This window comes from Rhipicephalus microplus, chromosome X, assembly GCF_043290135.1.
Source record: "Rhipicephalus microplus isolate Deutch F79 chromosome X, USDA_Rmic, whole genome shotgun sequence".
Taxonomy (NCBI): Eukaryota; Metazoa; Arthropoda; class Arachnida; order Ixodida; family Ixodidae; genus Rhipicephalus; species Rhipicephalus microplus.
Window position 1 is genome coordinate 367,531,698 of NC_134710.1, and position 26,675 is coordinate 367,558,372.

Genomic DNA, 26,675 nt, shown 5'->3' on the forward strand with positions numbered 1-26,675 from the left:
AAATTTATGCGCAGGATACTCCAATGAGATCGTCGTCTTCCTCTCCGTCCCCGAAGAGGGAAAGCCAAACACCGCCTCCCTCTGAACCTAGGAAAGGGGCAAGACATGCCCAGTTCGCTGTTTGGTGAGGGAGACCCCACGCGCCAGCGTGGCACCACAGTGAGATGACGTGGAATCCCATGCGCAAAGTCGCTCCCTGATGCAGCCAGGTTGACTCAAGCAAGGCAGAATACCCCGTACAGCTGCTGGGTCGACGCTGCTTCGGAGTGTTGCTCTCGGCGGCTGACAAAAGCTTGGCCAACGACTTTTGTGTCAAGAGGAGCCGGCGACGTGGTTTTTCCAGATTGTCCGCGTCCGTCGCCGTCCCGGTGCAGGGTTGACTCATCAACAGCTGCCAGGTGCCAGCAGGCCGCGAAGACCACGTGGAACTTGGGCGAGGCACAACAGCACCCCCGCCGCCAGATGATACATCGGGAGGTCGAGTTGTTCCATGCAGCTCGGCCGGGTCGATGTCGGCGACGTTCCGGCAAGGCTCTTGCTTTCTCGAAGGGCCTGGTCAAACTGGAATGCTCCAAGAGCTGGCCTCTGCGCCCCGCTTCGGTGAAAAGTGGGTGACAAGCTCCAAGAAACGACCTTTGTCAGCCACACACAATGCGACAAGCACCGCGTGCACGCCACTCTCATCGCCAGGCCTCCGATTTTACAAAGCAAACATCTTATCTTAATAACTTAAGCTCAAGGAAACAATGTGCATACCAATCGGGACAAGTGTCCAGTAACTCTTTCATACGTAACTCCATTTGGAATCGAGATAACATTATAATCAAGCTAAACAAGCAAAATGTAGAGCTCGGGACAACGAGGGAGTCAGTGAAAAATTTCTCTACGCCCTCACTGTAACACATTGAAAAAAAAAGTACACATAAACTAGGTAAAGGTAAACAAAAAAAATCAAACAAACCTTCCGCGTCTTTTGACGAGTCAAAACGCTCGACTTAGGGCGTCTGCATTTGTATGAAGGCCACCTCTCTTGTAGCGCACCTCGAAATTGTGCTGCTGCAGTGCTATGCTCCATCTGAGCAAACGACCATTCTTAGGTGACATTTGGTGTAACCAGGTTAGTGGAGAGTGATCAGTTTCTATAATAAACTTAGAGCCAGCAACATAGCAGCCTAGTTTTCGTACGGCCCAAACAATGCAAGCACATTCTTTTTCCGAAGTGCTATAAGCCTCTTCCCTGCTGCTCAATTTGCGACTCAAATACAAAACCGGCCGCTCCTCTCCACTCTGGTCCGTCTGACATAGCACTGCTCCTAAACCGCGTTCGCTTGCATCACACTGAATAGTGAAAGGTTTTGCAAAATCCGGTGCCCTCAAGACGGGTTTCTCACTCAATGCGTGCTTCAGCTTCTGAAAAGCGTCTTCCTTTTTAGAGTCCCATTGAATGTTCACAGGTTCGGTCTTGCGTAAACTATCTGTCAAAGGGCTGGCAATCTCGGAGTAATTCGGGACGTAATGCTGATAGTAACCTGTGAGGCCGAGGAATGCTCTCATCTCGGTCTTAGTGCTGGGACGACGATAACCGACCACCGCGGCTACCTTGAGTTCGGACGGTCGACGACGCCCATTTCCTACAATGTGCCCTAAATAGCTTACTTCAGCACAGCCCAAATGACATTTCTCTCTCTTTACCGTAAGACCTGCATTTTTGACCCGTTCCAAAACCATCCGAAGGTGTTCAACATGGTCTTCCCATTTGTCCGAAAATATCGCCACATCGTCTAGGTAAGGCAGCGCAAATTTCTCGAGCCCGTGGAGAACCTTATCCATCAGGCGGCTGAAACAATACGGCGCGTTCTTGAGCCCAAAGCTCATCATCAAAGGACGAAAAGTGCCCAGGGGTGAGATAAAAGCAGCGTATCGACTCGCGCGCTCTGTCAAAGGGACCTGCCAATACCCCCTAACAAGGTCTAACGTAGAAATGTATTTCGCCTTAGACACTGTCTCTACCCTCTCTTCAATGTTAGGAATAGGGTAAGTCTGGTCGACTGTTACAGAGTTCAGGCGGCGATAGTCCACGCATGGCCTTGGATCACGGCCCGGAATCTCAACCAAAATCAAAGGCGAGGTGAAATCACTGTCTGCTTCGATGATAACACCTAGGTCGATCATGCGGCGAATTTCGGCCTCTAGTATCTCTCTCTGTCTAGGTGACACCCGATACGGCTTACAGCTGATCGGCTTGTTAACCGTCAGCTCAATGTCGTGCTTAATCACATCCGTTTTGCCTGGCTTCTCGGAGAAAACGGTAGCGAATTCCTGTACTAAAAGCTCTAAATCTTCCTCTTGAGCCTTACTTAGGGTGTTCCCTGTGTCTACCCTATCGGACAATGTGCTGCTGACCGTGCCATCGGAAAGACAAAGGATTTCCGCGCCCTCATCCTCAGGAACATTGAGTGCAAGGTTTACTACTGCTTTTCGTCGCATGTAGGGTTTCATTAGGTTACTGTGATACACTTTGGGGCATTTCCGGCCCCACTTTACCTCGTAGTTGGTGTCTGAAAGCACTGACAACACTGTCGCTGGTCCCTCCCATTGTACGTCCAGCTTGTTTTTTCTTGAAGGGCACAACAGCATCACCTCATCGCCCACTCTAAAGACTCGCTTTCGAGCTGACTTATCGTAACGGGCCTTGGAAAGCGCCTGTGCTGCGCGCATGTTGCTCTCCACCACTTCGCGTGTAGTCCCCAGTCGCCCCAATAAATCCAGTACATAGGAAACTACATTAGGGTCCTCCCCATATCCAGTCCATGACTCTCGTATTAAGTGCAGCGGACCTCTCAAGTTCCTGCCGTAGACAAGTTCAGCCGGACTAAAACCCGTACTCTCGTGTGGGGCCGACCTCAGAGAAAACATCGCAGCTGGTATACACCCCTCCCAGTCACTTTTATGCTCAAAGCACAAAGCTCGCAAAACGCGTTTCATGACCGAGTGCATGCGTTCCACAGGGTTCGACTGTGGATGGTGAATAGAGCTATGCGCGATTTTTATCCCGCAGCGTTCTAGGAATGTAGTCGTAAGGCAGCTTGTGAACACACTTCCGTTGTCACACTGTATCTCCGAGGGAAAACCCACCCGAGAAAAAATAGACAACAATGCGTCCACCACGCATACTGAACTCAACTCTTTCAGTGCGATTGCCTCCGGGAACTTGGTGGCAACGCACAGCGCGGTCAGGACGTACCGATATCCTGATTTAGATGGAGGCAGAGGCCCCACGATGTCAATCACGAGCCGACGGAAGGGTTCTGTGACTATTGGCACTAGTTTCATTGGTGCCTTCCATTTGTCTGTTGATTTTCCTATCCGCTGACAAGTGTCGCATCCACGGACAAACATCTCTACATCCTTCCAGCACCCGGGCCAGTAGAACTCCTGAGCCAGCTTAGCTTTCGTTTTCTTTATACCTAAGTGGCCCGCCCAGGCGTTGCTGTGGGCCAGGTCGAGAATGTTCCGCCGGTATTTTAGTGGAACTACCACTTGGTTGTAGACCCGCCCTTTAGCGTTCTCATACCTGCGATGCAACACCTCGTTTTGGGTGTAGAACGAAACGTTCTTCCTAGAGTTACCTTCCTTATGTATGGCATCTAGCAGCATAGAGAGTGCGAGATCCGCCTTTTGATCGACCACTAGCGTTGCACGGTCGGTTCTGGCTAGCTGACACCAACTGGTGGACGCGGGTGTTAACACCGAGCCTGTCACCAAGTCCTCGTTGTCGGGCGTTAGAGATATTTCCTCGCTGTTGTCGACCATAGCCCCAGTTTCCGTCTCGACAACTCGCATGGCAGACTCATTTTCCGTCGCAACTACCTCAGGTTTTCCTACACTGCCCTCGGACGTCTGTTCCCCAGAGGGTGAGCTGCTCAGCTGTTGCGTCAGCTCGCGCGCCTTCGAACGGGTAAGGGCCATGCAAGCTATTTCGGTGGCAAATGATTCTCCACGTGTTTTTAACATTTCCTCAGACTTATTTGAAAATAGGTAAGGGAAGTGCTCCGGAAGGTTGGCTGAAATTGCTGCTTCCGTACACAATTGGCCGAAAGGGCCCTCGATTACAACCCTTGCTATCGGTAGGCAGACGCTTTGCTTTTCTGCCACTTGCCGAATCCAGGCACACTCTCCTATATAGTCTTCGGAAGATACGCAACTTGGATGCGCTACATCCATTGTGGCCGCCGAGTCCCTCAATACCCTACACATTCGGCCGTTCACTGAGAGTGTCCTCATGTAAGGCTTCAACAGCTTTAAGCTATCCTCTGACTCCTGAATTGTGGCAAATGCCATGTGCCTCTTACAGCTCCTGGCCATGTGGCCCTTTTCTCCGCAGCTGTAGCAAACAACTGGCTTCCGCGCTTCTAACGCATGCGCTATGTCACCAGGCGCCTTTGAACCTGATGAAGGTGCCGCCTTAGTCCCCTCACTGTCCTTTCCCTGCTGATTGTCTAATAACTTGGAATTTTCGGGTTTCCAGTTATTTCTTGCAAACCTCTTGCGTCCCTGGTTTCCCGACCAGCTTTCTACCTTTTCATTTTTTTCCGAAGTTCGTGGTGTATTGCGGAGACTACGGCGTGAGCAGTAATCTTCGGCGAGTTCTGCTGCCCTGTTCATGTCTACGTCTTTCATCCTATCCTGCACCCAAAGCCTTACCTCCTCGGGAATTCCCCGGTAAAACTGCTCAAGTACCATCAACTCAATGACCTTGTCATGGTTGCCATAGACTTGCGCGCTTTTGAGCCACTCTTCAAAGTTGGCTCTAATTTGGTAGGCATAGTCTGAATGAGATTCGTTGCCCCTCTTAGAGTGCCTGAACCGCAGGCGGAAAGCCTCTGTCGATAGGCGACATTTTCGTAGCAATGCAGCCTTTACCCTGTCATACACCTCGGAGTCCTCTTTATTCATTCTTGCGATAACATCGGACACTTCGCCTGGTAGTACGCATATCAGTTTTTGTGGCCAAGTCTCCCTACTAAACCCTGCATTTTCGCATGCTCGCTCAAAATGCACGAGGTATAATGCAATGTCGTCACCCGCCTTGAAGGTGTGGATTAGATCCTTTATCTTTGATTCTCCACCCCCTGAATTTTGATTTCCCACGGACATACGAAGCTCCAGTTCTTTCAGACGGATTTCATGTTCTTTATCCTCGCGATCCCTCCTTATTTCCTCCTCTCTTTGTTCACGGGCTAAGCGCTCACGCTCCTCTTTCTTTGCCAAAATGGTTTCTCTGGCCTCAATGGCCTCTTCTAAACTCACTTCCTCTTTTCCCAAGTGCTCCAAAATTTGTTGTTTTCTTTTAACCGAGCCGACCGAAATATTCAGCTCCTGACAAATTTCGAGGAGTTCTTGGACCTTAAACTTCTCCATCTTAGATATGCACACCGTTTCTCTTCTAAGGTAATTTTGCCCACGAGCCACCCAATTCTTGGTCTGCGAATCAAAATTTACCACAATCACCCTACCACGTTACCGACCATCTGCGCTAACGAGTCTGGCGAAAAGAAGAGCAAACACGCGGCACTCACCACTTCGATGCAGCCGACGCAGGCGAATCCCATAAGCTGCCAGCCACTGTTGCGCCTTTGGGTAGCGTGGTGCGGACTCGTGCCATCCGAGTCCCCGGAGAGGACGAGTAGAGAAGCCGGAGAAGGAGAAAAAAATGTTTATATACAGTATTTACATGGTAGCGTGGTACAACATGAAAAGAGAATCACACACGAGCGCCTCTGCGCTAGCGTTTTTATACATCGTCCGCCTTCCCAAGATCCCTTGCAAAGAAAATTTATGCGCAGGATACTCCAATGAGATCGTCGTCTTCCTCTCCGTCCCCGAAGAGGGAAAGCCAAACACCGCCTCCCTCTGAACCTAGGAAAGGGGCAAGACATGCCCAGTTCGCTGTTTGGTGAGGGAGACCCCACGCGCCAGCGTGGCACCACAGTGAGATGACGTGGAATCCCATGCGCAAAGTCGCTCCCTGATGCAGCCAGGTTGACTCAAGCAAGGCAGAATACCCCGTACAGCTGCTGGGTCGACGCTGCTTCGGAGTGTTGCTCTCGGCGGCTGACAAAAGCTTGGCCAACGACTTTTGTGTCAAGAGGAGCCGGCGACGTGGTTTTTCCAGATTGTCCGCGTCCGTCGCCGTCCCGGTGCAGGGTTGACTCATCAACAGCTGCCAGGTGCCAGCAGGCCGCGAAGACCACGTGGAACTTGGGCGAGGCACAACAGGGGCCCTGAAAATTTCGGCCATTTGGTGTTCTTTAACGTGCGCCACGAACCTCCAGCGTTTTCTTTTTCGCCTCCATAGAAAACGCGGCCGGTATTCGATCCCGTGACCTTCTGGCCAGCAGTCGAGCACCGTAACCGCTATAGACCACCGTTGCGGGTCTACAGATACTTCTTTTGAACTTCCCAGTTTACTTATATACACAGCCCGCAGTCCGCGCAAGGAGTTTTGTACACTTCTCGGAGAAAGTCATGCCTATCCAACTTATCTTTGTTAATCAAAACGCCTTTCGAATTCCCGTAATTTTTTATGCATTGGTCAGCATTTTATTTTATTCACTGAGCACAATATATATACACTGCTAGAAAAGGCGGGAAAGTCTCTTAGTGTACACATTCATTTATACATACCGACCATTTCGAGAAAACTAATGTCAATCATGAAAAGGCCACTGCTCGTCGCGCGTCTTGGAACGACACGGAGATTGTACGCAGCGTGTGCCGTCGCATGGCACGAACTGCAATGCGAAGGATATATATATATATATATATATATATATATATATATATATATAAATTGTAAGGTAAATGTGAACAAAGAAAAGTGGGTGAAAATATAACTTGCCGTGCGCTGGAACCGAACCTGCGACCTTCGAATAACGCGTTAGATACTCTACCACTGAGCGACCATGGCAGCTATCCTCCCAGCCACTTTATTGGGTATGTGAATTTAAACGTGGGAGTGTCAGTCAGCGCCATCTGTAGCCATGGCGGCGAGTGTGGCACACTCTCTTATGAGACCTCACATTCAAAATTAAGGACACGCTGAATTGTGACAGCCAGAACGTAATGTATATGCTGTATTGCGATGTCTGTGGCCAGCAGTATATCGGTCAGACTGGTACGGCGTTCAGACTGCGGTTCAATAACCACGGAGCCCACGCACGCAGTCTGCCAAATCTGCCTTTTTCCAAGCATCTGAACTTGCCAGGGCACTCATTCGAGGAAATACGAATGACCCTCCTCCAGTCAGGCTTCCGCGGCACTTGTGAACGGGAACAGAGGGAGTCATACTTCCTCCACAAATTCCAAACACTAACACACGGTATCAATGAAAGCATCGGTAACCTATCGTTCCTTAGGTTGTGCAGCGGTGAGATGGGACAAGAATCGAGTCTGGCGCAAATTTCATTTTTTAATTTTTTTAATTTTTAAAAATGTTTTTAATAAATTTTAAATTTTTAAATTTTTTCATTTTTAATCGTAACTGTTATTTTATTATTAGTATTATTATTATTCCTCGATATGCTCAACAAAGGTACCCAATAGTTATCGGGAGAATGGAACAACCGAAAAAATGTTTCCATGTACTATTCGTATATGTACATTTGTTGTGTGATTTTTATTTCTTTATTATTTCATTAATATTTTTTTCATAATTATTTCATTTTTGTGTTACTTCTTGTCTGTCTGCATTTCCCTGAGTTTCCAGATTTTTGCAAATATCTCTCGCACAATATTGCCCATTCCATTATGTTTGTTTTTATTTGTTTCATTTTTACTGTTCACCTTTCTTTATATTTTCTTTGCCATTCTGTTTAACTTATGTTTGCCTTATTATCTGTAAGTGGGAGAGCCTAACCAGCACCAGCCGATTTCAACCACAGGCGCTTCGGGGAGTGGTACGAAAGGGCTGCATACACGCAGGCAGTCATATTGACAACGTGTGCCTTCCCGCCCTAGATGTCGTGACGATAGGTATAGCGCGAGAACAAAACGACGACACAGAGACAAGACACCAAGGACACGAGCGCTGTCGGCTTTACTTTCCAAACTGCCTTTTGTGCTTTCACCATCTTCGCCCCGAAATCTGCCCCCTCCCCCTCCCCTCACATATGGAATGTGTCAGTAGATTTTCAGCGAAAACGAAACACGAGTTTCTCCTTTCCTTTTTTTATCTGACCACAGAAGGGGCCGAATCAGGCACTCTCGTGACTCCGGCAGCTACAGGTAATTGCCTGCCACCCAAGCTCACCCACAATGTCCCTCCGTGACCTTCAAAGACGCGTCAAGCCGCCCCATCCCCCTCTTTCTTTCTCCTCCTACCTCCTCCTTTTTTTTCTTTTGTTCTTTTTGGTCTGCTCCAGCGAATGAGACGAAGATAACTGTTCGGCACAGCGGATGTCACCACTGTAAAACACCACTAATTTGTCGCTCTCTCCCGTTTCCTTCTTGCAACACCATGTCGATGCGGCATGTTCGCATTGCGTCGCACTTCTTGTTCGCAAACCCTGACGAAGACCGGTCCACCGGTCGAAACCGTTGGTAATAAAATAAGACAACCGCTAAATTGTGTTTCTTTTCTTCCCAAGTACGTTTGGCCCATTGGAAAAACTTCAATATATATATATATATATATATATATATATATATATATATATATATATATATATATATATATATATATATATATATATATATATATATATATATATATATATAGAGAGAGAGAGAGAGAGAGAGAGAGAGAGAGAGAGAGAGCTTTCTGGATGACACCAGATTCGAGATATATATTCCTTCAATGTTCAAAGCGTGCGACGTATGATGCGTCGGTTTTCGACTGACTTTTGTAGTAAGAAGCACGAAAACCGTTTCTTCTTAAATTAAAAAAAAAACCCCTTCGTGCAACAACATACAACACGAACTTCTGCCCCAAGTCTGGTGATGGCGCACGCATCGAAACATGCGTATTCTTGAGCATTCGCTCAGACTTAATGTTCTGCAAACTCTATAACCTGCTACATTTTGCATATTGCAATACGTACCGCAAAGTAAGCAGCTCGAGCTTTGATGAGTGAACATTAACGAATCAGCCCTTACGTATCCGGATTCCCCGCGCACGTAATGTCCGCCGCTACGAAAGACGGAAGCCAATTACGCTATTTGCAATGTGTGCAAACACCCACACGTTCGCAAGCTGCGCACAATTTGCTAAACGAAGTTACAGATTCGCGTAAAAAATACGCTGAAAAAATTTAAAAAATGCCCTCCAGAAAAGTACAACGCATCTGACCGCAATAATGCCGGAAAAGCCCACTTTCGCTCTTTAAAGGATGAGTTTTGTAAAAAAAGAGGCGGAAGAGACTTGTGCACATTGTTTGAATTCACCCTGTCCACAGTTCGTATTTTCACCCCCGCGACCACCACGGGGGTTACGGAACCGAATTAACGCGCCCTTTTGTTCTTCCTCCCGCAGGGACGGACGACACGTTCTGGGACAGCGCATGAAGGACGGAGACACACACCATTACGTCCTCATTAAATATAATGAGGTCAGCCTTCCCCCGCCGCGCCCCGAGAACATGTCCAATTCGTTCCACCCGATCTCGACCGAGTGACATCTCGCGAAGCGAGCGAGTGATCACGTGAATGACACACGCGACGTGTGCGCAGAGAGAGTGGGTGGGCAAACGCGGGAGACAGAGGACGACAACAGAGGTGGTAGGTGCAACACACACACACACACACACACACACACACACACACACACACACACACACACACACACACACACACGCACACACACACACACACACACAAACACACACACACACACACACACACACACACACACAAACACACACACACACACGCACGCACACACACACACACACGCACACACACACACGCACGCACACACACACGCACACACACACACACACGCACGCACACACACACGCACACGCACGCACACAAACACACGCACACACGCACACACGCACACGCACGCACACAAACACACACACACACAAACGCGAACTCTAAAAACTCAAGTGGGAAATACACTGCTGCTTCATATCGACCTGCTCATTCCTGAGAAGCTAGCTAGTTTATTTATTACAGCTTCATGCCGCACTCACAAGGTTTTACCCATGTTATTTTTTTAAACAAATTGATGATTGATTTGTGGGGTTTAACGTCCCAAAACCACGATATGATTATGAGAGACGCCGTAGTGGAGGGCTCCGGAAATTTTGACCACCTGGGGTTCTTTAACGTGCACCCAAATCAGAGCACACGGGCCTACAACATTTCCGCCTCCATCGGAAATGCAGCCGCCGCAGCCGGGATTCGAACCCGCGCCCTGCGGGTCAGCAGCCGAGTACCTTAGCCACTAGACCACCGCGGCAAATTGGCTTTTTAAAAAAAAATAAAAATTTGGGAAGTTTCCCCTCTTCATTTATGTTAGATTGGCTTGAGCCCGTTATACCTCCTGGTGGTACGAGCTACCGCCCTTTTTCCTTTTAGTTATTTTTACATATAGGGGGCGGAAACACACACATACATACACACACACACACACACACACACACACACACAGACAGACAGACAGACAGAGGGTACTCCGCCTATATAGGCTAGGGGGAGGGGGGAGGGCTCAGTTAGACGAGCTTGAAAGAACGCGAGAAAGCTGCATAAAAGAAAATGCCAAAAGCGTGCTGCTCATATAACGGCCTGCCTTTCGGTCCTCGGTTTTTCGGAGATAAAGGCGGGATGTAAACCGTAATTGGAATGAAAGATTATTGGAGCCCTCGGCAGTCACTATCGTAAAAAAAAAAAAACCAGCATTTAAATAACCCCGTCAATTAAGAATGACTGGGCAGCTGGTTCGACTGAGTAGCAATATGGGGCTTGCTCGCCACCCTTTTTAGAGTTTGTTCGTAATTGTGTTACGTGCTGAAATTGAAGTACGAAAGGAAGACACCTGGGCACAGCGCACACCAACAAGAGAAAATTTATTGCAAAAAACGGACACGTATAAGCGGTTACGAGAACACGTACAGTGGAAGAAATGACTAGATGAGCAGAATGTAGAAATGATGCGCTTCCAGAAACGCTACCTCAGCGGCAAGTAAAACAACCGAGGGTGTCACGACACAAGAATCACCAGCTTTGTTGATAAAATACGCCTCTTTCATTTCCTGCCACGCTACGCGGTCCCCGAATCTACCTTTCACCACCGTATCACCGAACGAGTGTGGGCAGCCGCATTTGTATACAATGCAATGATCGATTAGAGCCCGGTTGTCCATTCCGAGAAGGTTTGTGATCCGTAATCCTAATAATATTACAACGCCCCGTATGAGCATAATAACGCTTTCCACACGACAGCGGAGTGCCGTACACCACAGCGACGGCGCAGTCGACCTTTTTGGCCCTGTGCTAGACCTGGCCCTTTGGCCCTGTGCTTGACCTGGCAACTACCATTGCCTTGCTTCTCACTCTCGACCCTCCTCTGCACCAAATGCTCTCCACAGCCGTGCAAACGCTGCCAAGACGGTTGCCGGCCGAAAAGAAAACATTGCATCCGTACCTTGCTCCCACTTTTTTTAAACGGTGTGAGACACCATGTAGGTACGGGATGTTGGCAACCCGCAGTTCTTTCAAGCGCCTGCCATGCACAAAGCCTCCTGCCTGCGCTTTACCGTCCTGCAGAACCTTTTCAGCCAGCCTACTCAAATGACAGCGTTTGCGTGGTAGTGGAGAGGAAGGTCGAGAGAAGCAAGGCAAGGGTAGTTGCCAGGTCAAGCACAGGGCCAAAGAGGTCGGCTGCGCCGTCGCTGTGGTGTACGGCACTCCGTTGTGGTGTGGAAAGCGTTATTATGATCATACGGGGCGTTGTAATATTAATAGGATTACGGATCACGAACCTTCTCCGAATGGACAACCGGGCTCTAATCGATCATTGCATTGTAGCAAAATGCGGCTGCCCACACTCGTTCGGTGATACGGTGGTGAAAGGTAGATTCGGGGACCGCGTAGCGTGGCGGGAAATGGAAGAGGCGTATTTTATCAACAAAGCTGGTGATTCTTGTGTCGCGACACCCTCGGTTGTGTTACTTGCCGCTGAGGTAGCGTTTCTGGAAGCGCATCATTTATACATTCGGCTCATCTAGTCATTTCTTCCACTCTACGTGTTCTCGTAACGGCTTATATATGTCTGTTTTAAAGACGACGGTCTTCCTTGGGGACCTTCAACGCAAAAATTTTGGTCTGTCTGTCTGTCTGTCTGTCTGTCTGTCTGTCTGTCTGTCTGTCTGTCTGTCTGTCTGTCTGTCTGTCTGTCTGTCTGTCTGTCCGTCTGTCCGTCCGTCCGTCCGTCCGTCCGTCCGTCCGTCCGTCCGTCCGTCCGTCCGTCTGTCTGTCTGTCTGTCTGTCTGTCCATTTCTCTGTTTGTCCGCCATTAGAGGTACCCTAAACGGCACCAAAGGGGCCAAACGATACTCCAAACGGCCGACCCCATCTGCAGCGCCCACCAGTATTGTTCAAGATTCAGCGTTCGTACTTCTGTGATTGTCAATTAAAAGTAATTATTGGGCATATCTGAGGCACCATATCAACACGTCAATATTCTGTATGTGTGTCTCTTACTAGAAAAAGCATACATAGGTAAATATAAGGACCGTAGCGCTTATCACGTTGCGCTGACTAGGCAACGCTTGCACGAAAAGGCAAGTGTTTCCAACGCTTTGCTGTGGTGGCACTTACCCGCCGCCTTGCGTTCTACACGTTATCACCTCAGAAACAAGCGCGCAGGGCGCGCGCGCTTCGTTTTCCAAGATAACTGCCAGATAGCGCTCATGTCTCACGCGTGACGTGACTCGATGCGCTTGTTCGCCCCCGCTGCACGCTCGAGGCACTCTAACGCAGCGCCTTCAGAATGCGATTCACCGATTTTCTTGCGCAGAACGTCAAATAAACGTTTTGTTCACTCTCTCCAGACGCAAGACTATCGTCTTTCGAGGACATTTGCAGTGTAACACGCAGATGCGGAGTCAATTTTTTTCCCGATAAACTTTTCGTTGTTAGTGTGCGCTGTGTCCAGGTGTTTTCCTTTTGTAATTGAATATTTGCGCGCAACGCAGTTACGACGAATTACCAATTCGCTAAGCATTTTGTGCTTGCTTCCCTTTTAGAGTATTGGGAAGGCGGAGGGGGGGAGGGCGCTCCCCTGCCGGCTTTGTAGGCGCGCCAATGTACACACACACACACACACACGCACACACACACGCCCCCCCCCCCCCCCCACACACACACACTCGTTTATCTCTCTCGTGTATGTGCTGCGAATTTACTACAAACGCATAGTTTTCCAACCAACGTAAAAACGGGACACTGAGAATGAGTGGACTGCAGAACACAGGTCTATCTATCCTCGGTGTCCCGTTTGTGCGCTGTTTGAAAAACGACGTGTACGTATACCAACAAGACCGCGTAACTGCAATTTTGAAGAACTGCTACGATTGTTTTTTTTTGTTTTTTTTTTTTTTTTGCATTCCTGCCTGGCGTTCTCTTTTTCTGCTTGCCGTGAACAGCCTCGCCGTACTTCTTCATACGAAAGGAAACACACACAAGTTTCGGCGGGGGCCCGTCGCTCCGCAGTCAAACATCGAACAGGTACGGAGCAGTGCCGACCGATGCGAAAGCGCAGAGAGGACTCAAGGCAAAGGTCTAATCGATTTCCGTCGTTGCCGACGTTTATGAGTCAGTCGGGCCGTTTCTATATCCGAAAAGCGATAAACAGAAAGCGAGAGACGGGTTTTGGACGGGTTGAGGTGGGGGTGGGGGGAGATTTGTCAGGAGGACAACGAGGTTAGAGCAGCTTCGAACCCCGGGTCTCGATGACGGAAAGGAAAGAAGAAAAAAAGGGAGAGACAGATTAGCTAGCGGTAGAGATGCAGGAGGATATCGCACAGAGTAAGAGCGGCTGCGAACGATAAGTGTCGATTCGAAAGGGAGTTGCAGGTCGCGAGGCTCTCTCCACTATACGAGGGAACAACGATACGATGCACCGCTACTTCGCTAAGCTCTTTATTGGAGTGCGCAGGGTTGTTTTCGGCTCTACCGTATCTGCCTCTTTTAGATCGAAAGTGTATTCTGTTTTTCCTCGTTCTTTTTTTCTCTTTTTTTTACCTGTCTGGAAACTATAGAGCCCTCGAAGATAATCAATTCGTGCATTATTAGGTAGACGTGACACCTTACTCGTACACTAGGTAACAACACGCTATGTTGGGTCAGTTGGTGCAAAGCTACCTGAACGACGTGGCGCAATGTTACAGAGAAGAAGAAAACAAACAAAAAATCGGGAGAGAGAAAACGCCCCTCTTTCTTCCTGTCAATTTCTGCGCCCTTCTTTTCCGATGAGTAATAATAATATCCGTGGTTTCAAGTGCCTAACTTACCGCACAATTATGGGGCACAACGCAATGCAGGGCTCTGCATAATTTCGACCCCCGGGTGTTCTTCAACATTCACTGGCATTGCACGCTACGCGTACATCTAGCATTTAGGCTCCACTCAAACGACGCGGCGAAGATTGGACGCCCCGACCTTCGGGTCAAGCTGTCGAGCACCAGAGAATTGACCACCACGCATGAGCACGATAGGACCTCATCCCATTTTCACCTTATATATATCGACAGAATAAGCTTTAGGAGCTTTCGCATTTACAAGACGCGCGACCACAAGACGGCTGTCAGCGGAATCGATGAGGTAATGTTGCGAAGCTTCGCCTCGTCTAATGGATGCCACCCAGATTTCTATTAATTTACGTTGTTTCCCTGATGAGATCAATAAAGCGTAGGAACAAGAGCAAGACGGATATAAACTGGACAAGCTTGTGTGTAATATTTGGCGGAATGGAATGTTGCGATGATGATACGCGAAGGGCCCGCAGAAGCGCTCATATCCACCACTCACTGTAGTTGCCAATTGATTGATTTCATTTGATGATTGATTTGTGGGGTCTAGCGTCCCAAAACCACCATATGATTAGGAGAGACGCCGTACTGGAGGGCTCTGGAAATTTCGACCTCCTGGGGTTCTTTAACGTGCACCCAAACCTGAGCACACGGGCCTACAACATTTCCGCCTCCATCAGGAATGCAGCTGCCGCAGCTGGGATTCGATCCCGCGACCTGCGGGTCAGCAGCCGAGTACATTAGCCACTAGACCACCGCGGCGGAGCTGCCGTTGCCAGTTGTCGACTGTGTATGCGTGCAACCTTTTCGGTCGTTGATCGTTCGTTTCCCCGTTACAACTCTCTGTGTGGTCGGCAGGACCATCACGTGAGCGTGACAAAGCGAGATTGTGCCTTACAAAGCCGCTTTCTGTAAAGCGATGATGTGGATGTGAACACTCCATGGCGACCATAACTCCGGCTGACATTTGCAAGGGGAAAGAAATTGGCAGCAGAGGATAGAGCAAAATGTGCAAAGTGAGTGGATATATATATATATATATATATATATATATATATATATATATATATATATATATATATATATATATATATATATATATATATATATATATATAATTTGCATCGAAGGTCCTCAGGAAAGAACATCGTCTTTAAAAATCCTCGCACGCGATTGATAACGCCAGTTGCCACTGCACGGTCAGCGCCACCAAGAGACCGCGAATGCGGCTCCGAGAGATAAACACCGTCCATTCTCGCCTAGTGCGCGGTTATCAGACGGATATAGTGCCGCAGGCCGGAGCGAGAGAGTATAGCGTCGCTTTGCCCACGGGCAACTCACAAACGGCCCAGTGAGCAGAACACAGCGACTGCCAGAGCCATTCACTCGATCGACAAATTTTTGTGAGCTGCGCATTCGCCTGCGCGTCACCGCGGCACGAGTACCGTGAAGACCGCCGTGGAATCCTCCCGGTACCGATGCTTCACACTACATGTTCGCATTTAGACGCGTTTCATGCGCAGCATGTCGGGACGAGAGACGCGTCGGAGGTGATGTCTGATCTCACACACACGCAGTGACGCGCCTCATTAGGGAGTTTTAGAATACCATTTACAAGCGCTACGGGCGCCATATGAGATTTTAGAATAGCGTTTGCCCTGCTGCGAATCACAACGCACGATCGCAGCGACACCGCAGCCTCGAAACCAGCGCTTTCGGGCCACATGCGGGCCGCCATCACCGCACGTAATTTCGGAGTTTTCGCGTGCGGTCCGCGAACGCCGACTCGCGTTACGACGCATGCGCAGTGGCAGCGACAGCACCATAAGGGCTCGCGGTGCGCTATTCTAAAACTTTCTATTCTGCGAGCAGCGGCACACAGGCTTGCACTAAACGTCTGTTTGCACCTCGTGAGCGCACGTTGTTAAGTGCCAACCACTGGCACGCGTATGCATGCACCTACGCGTCAAAAGCGTCTAGTGGCGCCTACGGAGGAAAAGGGCGCGCAGCTACTGGCACGCGTCGACCGCGTTGACGCCCACGCGTCCAAGGCCGATGCACAATGTTGCTTGATCTTTTGGCTTAGAACTGTCCAAGTTCAGCACAGAACGGCACGTTCTCAACTGGAGCGGGAATGCATGTTTTAGAGGATATGAGAACCCGTTAACAAGTTGATAGTGCTTCAACCATTACAGTTTAGACTATTTTACTACTTTAGACTACTTTATACCCATGTCCAGCGTGCAAGACGGTGCACTCATCAGTTCTTGGTGAGAATTCAACAAGCTTGAATGTAGTAGGACTATGGGAATGTGCCACTTATTGCATGTCCCTTTTTCAAGACCATCAGGCCGCAAACGCTTTCTGCCTTTCAATGAAGATGGCCCCTCTTCTATACTCTCAACCAGATGATCTGAGTTAAAAATCATTTGCAACATGTGGCAGCGCATTTTCCCTCCCTTGAATTCCATAGACAACAAATTGCGGTCCATTGCGGTCTATTCAACGCACTTGCGGTGCGCCGAATCTTTTCCGCACGTTGCATGTGAAAGTTGAGCGAGTTTTCCAACTAATGCCCACCTGTGCCCCGCAGACTACGCAACACTAATGTATTAGCAGTTTCGTGTAACTTAAGGGTGACAAGTGTTGTTTCCCGGTTTCTGTAAGACCCAGAAAACACAGCAAGCATTTAACAATTGAACATATTACAAGCACGAACACAAGAAAAAAATCATGCCAACATGCAACAGAATATGGGATCCCATGCTATAAAAGAGTCGCCAAAGTTGTATATATATTTTATCTACAGATAAAAAAAAAACAACTTGGATTAAGCGACACACTCTCGTGCTTAATGACAACTCCACATTTTGAACATCAGGTTTCACTGTACAAACTCACCACAAATGTCTAACGAAGGAGCATGCGACCAAAGCGAAGAAACGTTTTAGAGCACCAGGTAAAACAAAAAAACAAAAAAAAACTACAACTTCTTATGCCGCTTTTATTCCTCTAGATCGTCTAACATCGCGCATACAAAACCCAAACATCTCAAGTTTAGCACACGATACAACAAACAGAGCATCGCTTTAAAACTTGCACGACATTACCGCACGGAATTCCCTTTCCGTGCGGCAAGTTCGGTAAGATACCGCACATCTGTGCAAGAAGCAGATTACAATAGCACACACGGCAGATGCGACAGGTTGGTCGGGTTGATAATGTAAATACTATATCGATGTGTGCAGAAATAAAGAAGCGAATTTCGACCCGGATACCACGACCTTTCAAATTTCTACTTCCATTGTATATCACCGCGCAGTTACATGCTTTCCCGCCAATGAACAGCGGTTTTCCGTTCCTCGTGGAACTGAAAAATCGCTGCACTGGAATTCACTCGGGTAAAACTCACAGCCACCAATAGTACACATATGGGTCGCCCGCCGATGGGCGCGCCATCATACCTGAGAAACATGGCGTTTCCCTGCAGCTCCGATAGCACGTCATCCATGCTCTTTTGTTTGGTAACCAGGGGCCTGCCGGAGCCCCGGGCGAAGCGTTCCGTCATTTTGACACCTTCAGGTGACACCGTAGCTCACCAGGAAACGATGATACGTAGTAATCTCGCGATGCAGTTGGTATCCGCAACGGTGCACGGGTCTCTTCTATGTCACCTCCTCACTCTTGGCAAGTGCAGTGTTCACAGGGGGCACAGTACGAGTGGCGGGATGTCATTTCTTCCCATTTCACAAAGCCGTAAAGGAAAATGTTCTCGAGGAGATCTGGCGGGCTACTGTCCCTTTGCGGCGAACATCAACGAGTGCCGATTCGAGGGTGTTAACAGGGGTACACTCAACAGACACTTTAACAAACGGACGACTGTAGGAAAGTCCGCATGCGGTGTGAAACAAGGTAGAGTCAGGCAAAGCGGTGTGCCATCAACAAAAAGCCAGACCCGAATTCCACACCAGTGCGTGGCCACAGTTACGCAGGCTAGCAAGCATCGCTAACGAGACGAGTTATCTGCGGTTGTGAAAATTTCCAACGTGGCGCCGTTGTTTCGGTGGCCGCTTCATGCCGAACGGACAAGCCGATCACCGGCAGATTCCGGAACCCGCGTGGCAGCAGCGAGAAGCCTCGCCCTGGTAGGAGGCGCGCTCTTGTCGGAAGAGTCCGGCATTCCTCGCGCACTGGGGTCAGGGGTCGAACGCGAAAGCCGATCCCAGCGGTCAGCTCCTCTGGTAAGTTTCGAGAGGGCTCCCTCACCTACTCGCTGCGTCTTCCACTCCCCTCGCAACGCAGAGACTGTTGTTGTTGATCGCTTCGCTCCCCTCGCTCCTCGATGAGCTGGAGCAATGGCAGCAACAACCGGAGCGGTTGAAAAGCGAGCTTGCGCAACCGAAGCCACCACCGCGGCGCCTCGATACCGCTCTTCGGTCCTGCACGCGAGTGAGAAGCCTCTCGGAAAATGGGCACCTTCTTCTAACCACCACCGCCTCCGTGGCCAGTAGAGACAACCCGAGTGTGACCACCGATTCGACTGTCCCGTTGTCGTTGAACAATGAATACAAACAGGGCGAACATCTAGTTCTGTAATCAACGAAATGTGATGGACGGCAAGGGATCAAGAAGCTTCACTGAAAAACTATGAAGAAAAAGCGAACACGCCTTAACCGTTTAAAGCCTGCAGTGAGAGCCATTAAACAACACCCTCAGATACAACGCGTACCATCGCTGCCATAAGGCACACTGCGACTAACTACCTATGATTGCAAACAAACGCTCGATATAAGACGAAGGCAAACTGTTACGAACAGGTTCATTCCTACTTCACCTGGATCACAGGTTAAGGCCAGCAACATAACACCACCATTGGCTAGCCTATTCGGTAGTGAGTCTCCCCTCCAACCATTGGTTTGTGCAGCCGGCACCGCTAGTCATCCGTGCAGCGAAGGCAGGCAATGTGACAGAACAGATGGAGCGCCGCAGAGGATACGATTGACACAACAGAAATAGGAGGCGAACGACAACACGAGGTTGAGCCGCCGTTTGTCGCCAAAACCGGCAGGGGAGTCGTGTCACTTGATGTAGTTACGAGGCAGGAGAAAGTGGCGCCAACAGAGGGAAATTTGCATCTGGCTACTACGAGAGAAACTTCGCCGTCCGACTTGAAGAACGAAGCGCAACAACTGAAGAGAGAAGGTTGGACCAGCGCACGATCTTCCAAAATATGAAAAACCAGCCAAGATAGAAACTAACCAGTGTCTGAATCAAGACACGGCGTGCAGTGCCAGCTCTCGCTTTTTTGCTCCCGGCACGCAGGAAGCACAAGGCTAGCGAAAAGCACAACGACAAAGCGAGAGAGAACACGCACACAATGCGCCAGGTACAATAACGGTGCCTCGTATTCTTTTTTGTTTTGCCCGTGAGGCTAAGCACGGACCATTCTGCTGGCGACAGAGAAGACAATGCTGCGAGAGCTGGCAGTCAGGTGCTCGCGGAAAAGTTTCTTCCTTCACGCGGACCCAGAACTCTTTGCTTGCGAGTCACGGCGTTTATTCAGGAAAGGCGGCAGTGAGCGAACGGTATAACGTGCGAGCGTAAGAAGAGCACCTTGTCCCTTCTTTGCTCAGAACACGCGGCGAAGTGGGGGCCGGAACAAAAGACCCCCTTCTCTTCATTCGTGACCTGACGCGGCCCACGCAATCTTTTGTTTCAAAGAAAAAAAAAAAGAAGCTCGCGATCCAGGTATAGCCCTCGCGCGTAATTCAAGCAAATGCGGGACACTGCTTGAAACGCGTTACGCAAATGCGAAACATTACGCAGCGCAAATAGCGACAAGCAATTTTGCGGACAGCCAGCACTTCCCGACGAACCTACGAGCAACCCCTAAAAATCGTTTCCTTCGCTTTTGTTCCAAATCCAGCGGCTCGAAATGAAATTTAACTCAAGTTCAACCTCTTCTAATACAAGTCATGAACTACCTATTGCGATGAAAGAGGTGACGGAACACGTCGGGAACATCTGCCGTAATGAACCATATACACAGTTCAAACTCCGCAATCCGTGAAGAGTAGATGAATGCGCCAAGTTTGGAAGACAGCGATGTGGGACGCTGGATAGTTACCAACACCTGCACATCCCGAGTCTTCAGCAACGACGAAACGAAGAAAGTGCACGCGCACACACCAAAAGCACTTGAAATAGAATGAACGAGCTGGACCGTTAATCACAGACCCCTTGACGGTACACCTTGTGCTGGTTTCCTCGAACAAATGCCCGCCAACGCAAATACACACATTGACGTACAGGTCCCACGTTGGCGCAATAAAATAGCCGCTCACAGACGATGACAAGAAGCGATCAGGTAGACTCCGACAGACGAAACTCAACGGTACCGGTCAAACGAGTACATCGTCACATTGGATACACCACCGCGCGCGGTGGACAAGCCACCACAGCCGCCACAACAAAACACCTCCACTTAGCGGAACCTCCGCTACAGCCAATGCACGACTCCTCGCTCGGCGAAAACCGAAAAACGTGCGAGCGCGCGGGCAGCCCACTGCGCACGCGCACAGCGCTTCACGACGCTGCCGGCGACTGCGGCGCCTGGCGTCGTTCCCGGGAAGCTCGCCCAAGCGAAAAAACCCACCTCTACCCGCCAGAGCCGCCGCCCCTGCTGCCGACAACTGTGCCGCGCGTCGCTCAACCGACGCTCGGTCGTCGTGAACGCCCAGAACTCGCAGCTGGTGTCTCGTTCTGTGCGGCGTAAAAATGAGCGCCAGAGGGGTAAAAAAGCGAAACAAAAAAATATGCGCACACAGCCCGTCCAGCGCGATCAATAATGTCACTCGCGCGAGGAAAGGTGATACAGGCGGTGTTCGGAGACTTGCGGGCACGAAATTCGGCCCTCTTTAGATTGGACTGAGGCCCGTAAAAACGCGAAAGGGGACACTGATTTACCCACTCTTATGCCAACGTGGATTGCGCGTAAAACTGTCTCGGTCGCCTTGCGGCATCGCCTGGCATATGTCGACCGAGCCTCGCAAACGTCCACGTGCCCTGCATGTGATGTGCGAGTGTGTTGCCGGTACACGAAGCAGTAATATAAAAGATTGCATTGCCTTTTTTTTAGTTACGCTAGCACCTGTGAAAAATAAATTTGGGAAAAGCCAGAGACAGAAGTAATAAACGAGAACTTGCACCGGCTGATGACAGTTTTGTCTGGTTTTGTTGAAGACGCAGTATTACAAAGACCGCGGAAGACGGAATGAACACATTGTTTGAAATGAAGCATTTAATTCCACTAGTATCACGTGGTGTTTCGGATAGACCACTTGAAGTCGGAGAAATCCTTATATTCTGTCCTAGTCCACCTAGTCGTATGAGGTACTTGCTGTGGTTACCAAGGGTGAGTGAGTACTTTGACACCTTTTGCCGCACTTCCTAAATGCTAGGTGATGAGTCAGTGAACGCCAAGACCCGCACCACCGACAATAGTGCCCACTGGATCATATTGCCTCACCCGAGGCCACGTTATATAACTGAGCCAAGGGACGGTTCTCCAATGAGGACGTGGCTACATGATGTTGTTCTTGGCAAAGGATATTTAAACTCTCTTAGTGTCGCGAATGAATGCATAGCCTCAACTAAATTTAAACTCTCTTAGTGTCGCGAATGAATGCATAGCCTCAACTAATCAGGACCAATACAAAAATGTTTTACGAGAGAATTGCTCCCAAGCAAAAAATACGCTATTAAAACTACTAAGCGAACGCTGATCTCGACATTTAGCGAAGGCCGCAGGCCAATAATAGATCGTACTTACGATCGAGAAGCGCTGCAAATTCAGCCCAAAGTCTGTAAGAAACGTGCTTTGCAAGGGTGAATGTGATGTTAGAATACTTCACAAAGCCCGTCAACGCAAATACACACCTTGACGTTAAGGTCTGGATCACGCCGGCGCAGTAAACGCGCTCACGCTGACGCAGACAGGCGTTAACAAACGCGAGTACGCATACACTAAAGTAAACGGTACCGATCAAAAAAGTACGAATAAGAGTGCAAGCTGGAAAGAGTACACACTATAAAGAGTACACAATAGAAAGAGTACATGCATACTAGAAAGAGTACATACTGCTGCAGTATACTACAACAGTGTATATTCGTAAATATTTCGCGGTACTTCTGCCAAACGTGTACAGTACACGTTTCGCAGAGGGTCGGCTACTCCTGCTGTATTGTTTTCTGAAATATATTTATCCCCTCCCCCCGTCCCCGCGGCTGGAAATTGCGCCAACGCTGCAACTTCGTATAAGTGTCTGGCCGACTCGCACGTTGTCACGCTATGGTCTGAAAAGGAAGACCTTCAAAGAAGGCGACCGCATCTCGTAGCATGACCGACGCCGTCAAGGCTCTCATCCTGTTAATACGCAGCGACCCCGTGTACCGCTCGTACGGATGCAATTAGACCGATTAACTTAAGTGGTTGGACGTAACCTCGCGAGAAATGAGCGTGCTTCTGGAGTTCGCACAAATTATGAACCACTAAGCATACCATGATGCACATTCAAACGAGTCTAGTATCATTGGTCGAGGCTACCGATGCACTGCGAACATCATACGACTCGGATTTAAAATGGCAAGGCCTACGGCATATTCCTTTAAGTTTCATTCCGTAAGGTTTCTCGAATGCTATACTTGTTAATTTTTTTTCTATTTACTTCATTAGGCCGTTATTCTCGTGAGTTTTTTGGAGTACTCGTATGTATAACACAAAAGACGTCGACTGCTTATCTAAGTAAGCTAGTATATATATATATATATATATATATATATATATATATATATATATATATATATATATATATATATATATATATATATATATATATAATGTGTGTGTGTGTAACGTCACTTGCCTAACGTAAAACACACACATGCACATGCACACATGTAGACAAAGTGCACGAAGGTACTGCCAAATCAATGTACAACACATTTCCTGAATACGTACACCTGACGCTTTATTCTCGACGAAAACCACCCTAAATCGCCAGCAATCACATGCTCTGCCATTTACTCGCGCAATTGACAATGTTGTTGCGCGTTGACCGCAATGTTAATGCCGAAAACGTATACGCGTACATACAGTATCCTCGGTCTGGTACTTGCGAAGGTATGATAAACTGATTACGTTATGTAGTTTATGAACAAAACGAGAGCGGTGAAAATTAACTGGGCACTCTCAATTCGGGCTCTCTTTTTCGGCGTGCACTAACAACACCCATGCAATTATGTGTTGCGAACATACACTTGCTGAAGCCGGTCCACGCATTTTTAACTGTTTAATGCAGTGCATGAAGCTCTTTATGATAACAACACTTGCGCAGTGGCAGTGGTAAGCAAGATATAGAAGCATGCGAATAAGATCTTATATGACACAATGTCAACTGAGTCCTCCATTAAAGGTCCACGCGATCACGTCATAAAAAACGGGTACAGTTATAGTGCGTAAAAAGTGGCAAAGAACGAACGTGTTTACCTCGACAGCGACTGTGGAGTACGAGAAGCACCAGGACCATTGTTGCATCATTGTCATTGTTGCGTCATTTATGTCACCAGCATAATTCATTGTAATATACGAGGGTCATTATAGCGTACAGAGAGCACTCGATTACGGTTGAGCTCCTCAACTGCCTCTCTTCATATTCTCTAGCCTCGTACAATGTGAAATAATTCTTACAAACCTATCCTGTAAATTTCACAAGAATGGAAACATGAGCTAGTTGATGTGGGTCAATTTTCTGGTTGATGCAGCACACACCGGGCGAGGACGAAGACTAAGAAGAAAAAGGACTCCCGCTTTTCTAATTTTGTAGCTCCAGCCCCGCCGCGGTGGTCTAGTGGGTAAGGTACTCGGCTGCTGACCCGCAGGGCACGGGTTCGAATCCCGGCTGCGGCGGCTGCATTTCCGATGGAGGCGGAAATGTTGTAGGCCCGTGTGCTCAGATTTGGGTGCACGTTAAAGAACCCCAGGTGGTCTAAATTTCCGGAGCCCTCCACTACGGCGTCTCTCATAATCATATAGTGGTTTTGGGACGTTAAACCCCACATATCAATCAATTTTGTAGCTCCAGGAAAGGGCTAGTGCACGTTTTGGTAAATGCACAGAATGTGTCGCCCCTATACCCTAATCAAATCGGGACTCTGCGTATTTGTGATTTGTAGGCCGTCGTCATCTTCGTCGTCATTGTTGTTGCTGTTGTTTTCATTGTCGTCGTCACTGTTATTGTTGTTGCTGTTGTTGTTTGACGCCCGTATACCGCCACAGGCACACGCAGGGGTGTTATAGAGACTAATCCAAAGTTATACAGGCAAGTAGTCCACACACACACACACAAAAGCTTTCCGGAAGGTGGCAATGCTTGCAAATATATGCCACGTTTTTGATTGCTGTAAATGGAGCAGAAGTCTTGGCAAACCAGGCCACAGGCTTGACGCTGTACTTATATATGACTGCATAAATCAGGCGTGCTGATAATGACATAGGCGGGATCATTTCTCGTGGACTTTGAGGCTCAAGAAGTAACATCATAGTGCTTTGACACAGCCTGGTAATGTGCGGCCATGGAAGTGTCCATCAGCCTTCCGAAGGCAACGAGATCACCACTGCAATTTCTTAAGGATGCCGTGCTGATTTAGTCCCTGTCATGAGAAACGTGCAACTGCTGTGTCGGCTGAAACAGTGACTTTTCTCTCCCTCTCTAACCTTTCTGTCCTTCTCTCCCTGCCTCAACTTCCCAATGCAGGGTAGCCTACCACGATCTGCCTCGGATAACTTCCCTGTCTTGCTTTTATACTTCTCCCCAATCATGTAATATGTTCCAGGGGCGTAACCAAGGGGTAGCACACCGGTCACGTGCCCCCCCCCCCCTCCCATGAATTATTTTTCGCCATGGCAATGACAGCAAAAATGGCCATTTTAATGGGGGTGCCCCTCCCGAAAAAATTTCTGGCTACGCGCCTGATAGGGTCGTAACACAGCGAGGAACCCAGGTGACCACCCGCATATTGTACTACCGCTAAGCTAGCCGAGAAAGAAACACCTTGAAGAATGTGCGAATACTGCTTGCGGTTACTGACAGTGTATCTATACCGCATGTGTGACACATAGCGCTGCTATACATCGCAGCGCGCCGTGAGCGCGCACGCTAATTTAGGCGGCAAATCGGGGCTATGACCCGCGACTGTGCCAGGCTCCAGTAGAAAACACGGCGCAGGAAGAAGTGCTCAGCGAAAGGGTGGCGAGGAAAAAAATGGCGGGGAGCGCACACGCAGGGCGGAGGCCCCAGGAGCGTCGTGCTGTGGGGCACCGAAAGAGCCCATTTTTTATGCATTCGGCGCCGAGGCATCGCACGGTGGCCGCCAAGCTGCCGTGCGGTGATGGAAGGCCGCACTCGGCCGAGGCCCCGGATATGTGCGCCTCCATATTCGGCCGCGAACGGCGTGCATATCTACCGCTCCGCGAATATTCGTTGGTTGCGAGCTGCGAATCGTCGAACCTCGTCGGCGAAGCCCATGAGACCTTCGGAAAATGCCGTCTTCAGCGGGGTGGACCAGTCTGATTCATTTTCGTTTTTTTTTTCGTATGCGCAAAACCAGCTAACAAACCACAATTTCGTGTAGCTGCAGCGTGCAGAACATGCAGCAGTAGTATGACGAGTATACCAAGCGGAATGTCCTATACGCAGCGCCGATCACTGTGCACGCAACTTCACCGTGGCAAAATGTGGCCTGCCTGAGAGTGTGTGATTCTATGATGCACAAATTTCGAGTCAGGCTCGTCTTACGCAGATATTGACGGATGAACGATATACAAAAAAAGAAGAAAGAAAGGAAAGAACGAAGAGGTTTGTTACGGGCTGACATCGCTGTAGGAGAAAGTGAACGCCAGAGAACAACAGCCAAAAGCCACCACAAAGGGGGGAGATCTTTGAAAGAAAAAGCCGCGCCTACATTACCGGCATCCGACCGGTAACAGCTTCAAGCATGAGCCAATACCCGGAGGCATTCAATGTCGAACAAACTGGTGCATGCTCACCAAATCGTTACACGATCGAAAATATATGCTCG

General features: G+C 48.9%; 1 protein-coding gene across 8 annotated transcripts in view; it reads right to left on the reverse strand.

Moving 5' to 3' along the window:
- Positions 1–26,675, reverse strand: part of LOC119161094 (rap guanine nucleotide exchange factor 2) — a 720,936-nt gene that overhangs the window by 251,919 nt on the left and 442,342 nt on the right. The window contains exon 1 of one of the 8 annotated variants that reach the window (XM_037413428.2): positions 18,002–21,055. The exons of the other annotated variants lie outside the window; for them this stretch is intronic. Within the exon in view, the coding sequence (XP_037269325.2) occupies positions 18,002–18,105 (104 nt within the window). The 5' untranslated portion in view covers positions 18,106–21,055. Of the gene's footprint in view, positions 1–18,001; positions 21,056–26,675 lie in introns of those variants that run through there. 8 annotated transcript variants of the gene reach the window in all.